At 32.1% G+C, this 6,557-nt stretch overlaps 2 protein-coding genes across 2 annotated transcripts; one reads left to right on the top strand and one right to left on the bottom strand.

Annotated features, from left to right (window-relative positions):
- Positions 1-2,726, bottom strand: LOC118042466 (large ribosomal subunit protein uL11c). The gene is made up of 4 exons (XM_035050150.2): positions 2,416-2,726; positions 2,158-2,330; positions 1,994-2,057; positions 1-373 (listed from the first exon to the last, which is right to left on the bottom strand). Exons 1-4 carry the CDS (start codon positions 2,663-2,665, stop codon positions 165-167), a joined length of 696 nt encoding a protein of 231 aa, XP_034906041.1. The 5' UTR covers positions 2,666-2,726; the 3' UTR covers positions 1-164.
- Positions 2,727-5,389: 2,663 nt separating this feature from the next.
- On the top strand, positions 5,390-6,251 carry LOC118042463 (E3 ubiquitin-protein ligase RHA1B). Its single transcript, XM_035050146.2, has one exon. The coding sequence runs from the start codon at positions 5,580-5,582 to the stop codon at positions 6,123-6,125; it is 546 nt and encodes a 181-aa protein (XP_034906037.1). The 5' UTR covers positions 5,390-5,579; the 3' UTR covers positions 6,126-6,251.
- The last annotated feature ends 306 nt before the right edge of the window (positions 6,252-6,557 follow it).

Genomic DNA, 6,557 nt, shown 5'->3' with positions numbered 1-6,557 from the left:
TTTTCGATTGAAGCTCTCTAGCCATCCACCAGATTGTAAAATTTATAGCCAAAAGGACCAGGATTGAGGATACAGAACATGAATACAGATCTTTCCATGAATTGCTTCTACAAATGATTATGAATACAGATATAACAAAATCAAGGCAAAAGTAACAAAGTGAACTACAAGACAACTTTCTTTTTAGGTTCAAGAATGGGAGGATCTACATCGATCCCCATGTTAGCTGCAGTGCCTGCTATGATTCTCATTGCTGATTCAATGGTTGTGCAATTCAAGTCTGGAAGCTTTTCTGTAGCTATGGTGCGTAATTGGTCAATTGTGACCTTACCCACTTTCTCCATCTTTGGATCTTTAGAACCTTTCTCCACTCCTAATTAAGAACACTCACTAGAATTAAACATCTATATTACAACAAGGAAAATTGAATGGCAGTTGATATAACATCCACAATCATCTTGCAAAATTAGTACTCTACAATAACAAATTTGCCCATGAATTAAATGAAAATACCCTATACTCACTTTAAGCAGCACCTATTTGAAGGAACTGGTCAATACATAATTTCTTGTTCTTTCAAAATATGAGATTCTTAATATATTCAATAACTATGTTGAAGCCCTACACATGAAACCTGCATATTTCCTGACATAATGCTAGTAACTCCTCAACAGATATATGGCAACACTGGGTCTAAATTTTTAAAGCCTAATAGGGAGTCAAATTGTTTATATAGGCGAAAAAAAACTAGGATTAGTAGTAAGAATTCTATTCTAACCAGGAAAAAGGAAAAAGAAAAAAGAAAGAGTAAAATATTTTGTGCATCAACTAGGCAGAAATTATTTACAGATGTTTCCATTTTCAGAGTCAAGCATTTGTTTCTTGAGTCAGAGAAAAAAAAGAAGTGGCTTCATAATACCAAGAAACATAAATTTTGGTTTCACTTCAACAAGGACTGGTTGCACCCAAGAAGAGTTTCAGTTAAATTCTTCTCTGAGTGAACACCTAAAGATAAATATTGAAGCACAAGGCAACTCTGGCATCAGCTGCGGTTCACTAAAAGTTACATGGGTTAAGGTTGAAAGAGAATTGCTATGAGAGAAGATAGGATGAATGGTAAAGTGAAATTTCAGTTATCTAATCTAAATTGTTAGAAACACTGAGAATCATGTATTACTAATCACCAAAAGGGGGAAAACATAGAGTGTTTTGAGGTAACAATTTTAGGATTTCCCTTCCACAGCTCACTTAAGCTCTGATTGTTATATGAGTCTTCTCTACAATAGCTTCCAAACTAGACTCAGTCAATTGGCCAAATATACAATCCCACCATCAAATACCCAATACAGCATAACAAGGGAAGAATTCAGGTCCCTGATATTTGAAAAAACTTCACAATGAGTTAAGCACTCTTGCACTGCAAAATGACAAACTTTTTCTTGCTCTAGACTCCCAAACCCAAATTCATCAAATTTCAAAAGTATTAATACTGAAAGTCTGGAACTCCTTTTGGTATTAAGTAATCAAAGAGAAGCACAACTCTGTCAAATATGAATGACTTCACTTAAATGCACAAAGAATGAGTCACAACATCACAAACTCTTAACCTAAAAACCAAGAAGCTTATAATGAGAATATTAGCAGGTGTATTTTCTGCACAAGGCTACCACCAACTCTCACAGAGTTATTACAGCCTTATGTGTGCATGCTACACCCATACCTGTTTCTCTTTGAGGAGCCTTTCAATGGTTGGATCATTTAATTATCTGCATACAACTTGTCCATTCTACTATTCCCATTATATAATTTGTTTTAAGAGTATCATAAATGACTCTCACCATATAAAACTTGTAAAGACATTGTTGGGAATTCAAGAATTACAGTTAATCATTCATATGTTAGCACACAATTATAGCATTCTAGATTCTATCTATGCATTATGCACAACACCCTTGAAACATCAATTGGTCCATAGAATCATATGCAAGCATACCTGCAGCCTTAAGCAACAAAACTGAAGCAGGAGGTGTCTTCAAAATAAAAGTAAAGCTTTTGTCCTGAAAAATAACACCATAACAAAAATCAAAACAAGAAAAACCATAAAACCCTCAAAATCTCAACCCCATAAAAAATTAACAATTTTGTTTTCATTCTCACATCATAAACAGTAATCTCAACAGGAATGACATAACCAGCTTTATCTGCAGTTCTGGCATTATAATCCTTACAAAAAGCCATAATATTTACACCCTTTGAACCAAGTGCTGGTCCTACAGGTGGTGCAGGAGTTGCCTTCCCTGCCTCTAAAGCCAACTTTATCAATCCAATCACTGCAGCCCCACAAAAAAGATCATCACAAAACAACCCAAAAATTGAAACTTCACAAATAAAAACATAAAGGGAAATTTTTTTTACCTTTCTTGGCCTTTCCACCAGGCTTTGGAGGGGCCATTGCAATAACCGAGAGCCTTCTTGGAGCTGTTGAAAGAAGTGGGGAGTGTTTCTTGTCAAAGAATTGAAGAGAAATATTGGGGTTTGAAGATAAGCTAATGGGAGAAGCAAAAAGAGAAGAGGAAAGCTTGATGTTAGCATTGTTCTTTGAAGAAGGAGGAAGAGGAGAAATGAAGTGATAATGGGTTGAGAGAGAAGAAGAAGAAGCAGCCATTGTTGAAGAGAGAATGAGTGATGAAGGAGAGCAGGGTTGCAAGAACTAATGTTGAGGATAAAACTTGTCATGTCCTTTCTATCTTCAATTTCTGTTTGGGCTGAGCTTCTTGTTTCCTGTCTTCAACTTCTGGTTTTTCTCTAACTGGACTGATCTTCATTGAGTCCAAAAATTGTATACAAATGCCGAAGGCCTCTAAACCAACGTGATTTAGACTCGAATCCGGCCTGAGACAATCCTTGAGCTTTCAGAACTGGCTTTTAGGCTTTTCATAGCTTGAAAAAAAAGCCCATCATAATAATTGCAGCAACAATGTGTAGTGTCATGTAAACAAGCTATTTAACTTCTGCTTTGCAAGATTCGGATTTTTTTTTTCAACACAACAATATTTTTTATGTAATTTTTAAATATAAAATAATATTAATTGAAATTTGAAAAATTCAAGCATACATTTAATTAAATAAACTAAGAATTATTCATATAATCAAAATAATTATAAAACTCAATTCATAATCAACCGTTGTTAATTTGTCAAACTCGTTATTTAGACCATGGACTCATTTGGACTAAAAAATATTTTTTTCAATAATTTTTCTTATCTAAAATAGATATTTATAAAATTAAAAACTAACTAAATATTGAGGTATTGGATATAAATACCAAACCAAAATAAATTACATTACTTAATTAATAATCAACAAAACATTAAGCTATGAAATTGAAAAAGAAAAATTAAGCTAGAAAAATATATATAAAAAGATTGAATTGTGATGGGTAAAATTGGGTTAGCATAGAGCACAAGGGCCTAAAGAAAAAAGCTAAGGTGTGTAGGCCTAGAGCATCCCACTTGATTAGGCCTTATTATTATTTTTTAATTCTTTTAATTCGTGAATTCTTTTAAGGGTGAACGACCTGTCATCCATCCATTAAATGTTTTTTTTTTTTAAATCAACATCTTCAAATTTTGGAGACCTCTAATCGCTGGTAAAATTAAGTTGTGATGTTTCACACAAAAAAAAAAAAAAAAAACTCATTTTCAACAATATTTCAATCTAAAATAACCCAAAAAACCCTAAACACTTTGTAAAATATATTCATGGCTTTAAACAACAAACAAAAAAAAAGTGTCTAAAAACTAATAATCAATCCAAAACCAAAATTGTTTGCAAGCTCAGGTTTATTATATGAGGCAATTTCAAGAGAAAAAACATTGAAGATAAACTCTTCCCTTCTAAAAAAACTTATTAACACCAAAATAATTCTTTTTCATGATTTTAATCGGTGTAAACAATGACTTTCTCTATTATTGCTGGAATCCGACCATTTTTCCTCTTCTCTCTCAAACTAGGAACAAAAAAACAAATTAAGTTTGGGATCAAAATTGACTTTGTTCTTACTTTTTTAAATTAAAGGGACCACATAATTATAATCACGAAAGTTTACATTTCACACAAACTTTGTTAAAGCCACTTATTCCCTGCATATTTTTCATTTTGATCCCCTATCTTTTAATGTCACTTTTTTCTTAATAAATTAACTCAAATTGGTCTCTAATTTGACAATTTAAGGGTAAAATTAAAAAAATAAATTCATTGTGGAAGTCCATAATGAATTGTTAGAGAGGCTTCTTTTTGTGAGGGAATAATAATTTCTCCACACTTTTTAGTGTGTAGTTAATGTTGCTTGAAAATAACATGTACCTAGGAAGATACTTTTAGGTTGCATCTTAGGATATAAAAAGAAATGACAATAATGAAAACATAAATATATTTAGTTAAAAAGACAAAGAAGAAGATATATAGTGCCCGTTGAACATTAAAGTTGAACTTGCTTTTTCGTTAAGTTTTTTTCTTCTTCAAAATAAGTTTTTTACTTCCAAACTCTAGTTTTTATTTTAATTAAAAATTTAAAAGTATTTGATTAATTTATTACAATTATTTTTTTTTCCTAAAAATCTTAGTTAAAAAAAGCTATAATTTATAATTTTCTTAAATTTAGTTTTTCAAACCATAACCAAAAAAAATTATACAATGAAAAACACATTTATTCTTCAATCTTTTACACCTCCTGTTGAGGGAAACTAAATGTGTTTGAAATTTCTACCAATTAGACTTTGTTTGTTTTTGCGTTTCAAAAGCGTTTTTTAAAAAAAAAAATATTTTTTAATTTTTTTCCTTACTTCAAATTAATATTTTTTATATTTTTTTTAGATCATTTTGATGTGCCTGATGTTAAAAATGTTTTTTAAAAATAAAAAAAACGTGACATTTCCCAACAAAAAACACTTTGAAAAGCAACTCCTACAACATTCTCAAACACCCCTTAATGTTAACTCTCCAATTGAAAACTTTCAAATTGTGTGGCTAACAATAAACCAATAAATAAACTCCATATGGCCATCACTACTTCTCCTTCACTCTCCAATTGAAAAGGTTGTTTTATCACTAATGTTAACTCCATCATGGTTTATTATATTATCACTTAACAAACATCGCTTTTTGTTATTTGATTTTTGTGGCATCAAACGTCAATTTGAAAGTGATATTTAGCGTTTAAAATTTGTGTTAAATTTAGAGAGAGAGAGAGAGAGAGAGAGAGAGAGAGTTCAATAATTAAAAACATAAACAATTTCTTATTAATTCATTCATGAAATTTGATGACCTTGAAAGAAGATTTAATATTATTGTACAAAAATTGTTCAAAACTTGTCAATGTTGACATGCAATTGTCGCTCTCCTAACCACCAATAATGTTTTACTTGAATGTTGTTTTCTAGGTTAAGTTGCCTTCCATTATCAACCCTACCATAACTAGTGGCTTCCACGATTTCTTCAACTTCAAATCTCCCTCTACCTCCCTCTCTCCCTCCCTCTCTCACGCACACGCACACGCACGCGCACATACAGACACAAAAATGGGGATTCCCAGCTTTGTTGCAGTGCAGATGCCAAAATGTTTTTGTTTCAAATTCCTGGTACAGCTTCTCACTTTCATCAAGTTGGTGTTTCTATTGACTCTAACCATTCTACGCATGTTCAAGCCGCCTCAACTGCTTTACAATTCCGATCAAGATCAAGATACCTCAGAGGGTTATGTTCTTTTAATGGATGAGCTTTGTCCATCACCAATTCCAGTCCCAATTTCCACTCTTGCAAGACTGATCAAGAAGAAACTTAAAGTGATAGCATACAGCAGTTTACTTGAAAGATCAGGGAAGCTTGAAGATGATCAAGAGAGCATATGTCCTGTCTGCTTGGACTGTATAGAAGGAAGAGATGAAGTCAGAGAACCTTGCAACTGCTCTCATGTGTTTCATCTAAAATGCCTAGATAGTTGGGTGGATCAAGCTCATGTCACCTGCCCTACCTGCAGGTCCATGCTGTTTCCAAAGAAGATCGGAGCTGCTGCAATGTATTTACTTGCTTTTCAAGATTCTCTTACGGATGAACAAGTTAGCTGAAGTAGCACAAACACATATATATATACACATATATGGGACTACTATCTCAAAATTCCTCTCCATCTGTAAAATAATTATTGTCTTTGATCTAATTTATGCATCTTGGATATTACTCTTTCTTTCTCAGCCTATCTGATTTTCAATTTTTTATTTCCTCCGCCGTACTAAATTATTTGAGTTACGTGTTTATTTTACACAAAGGTCAATTATATCTCAAGTCAAATGAACTGGCAATAATATCCCTTACCAAGTCTGAAAATAATCTTCTAGAACATGGTAAACTTATAATCAAAACTAAAATACTAGCATACATTCTAGATAAATATTTAAATCATAAAAAAAAAATTAAAAAATTATCTTCTAGCATGCATACCAAAATCACAACCAAAATTTTGCATTTTACCAACGTACTATTCTGTTGGTGTTTATATA

The sequence above is a fragment of the Populus alba genome, chromosome 1 (assembly GCF_005239225.2).
Source record: "Populus alba chromosome 1, ASM523922v2, whole genome shotgun sequence".
Lineage (NCBI taxonomy): Eukaryota > Viridiplantae > Streptophyta > Magnoliopsida > Malpighiales > Salicaceae > Populus > Populus alba.
Note: the sequence above shows the minus strand (reverse complement) of the source record. Positions and strands in the feature narration are given on the sequence as shown.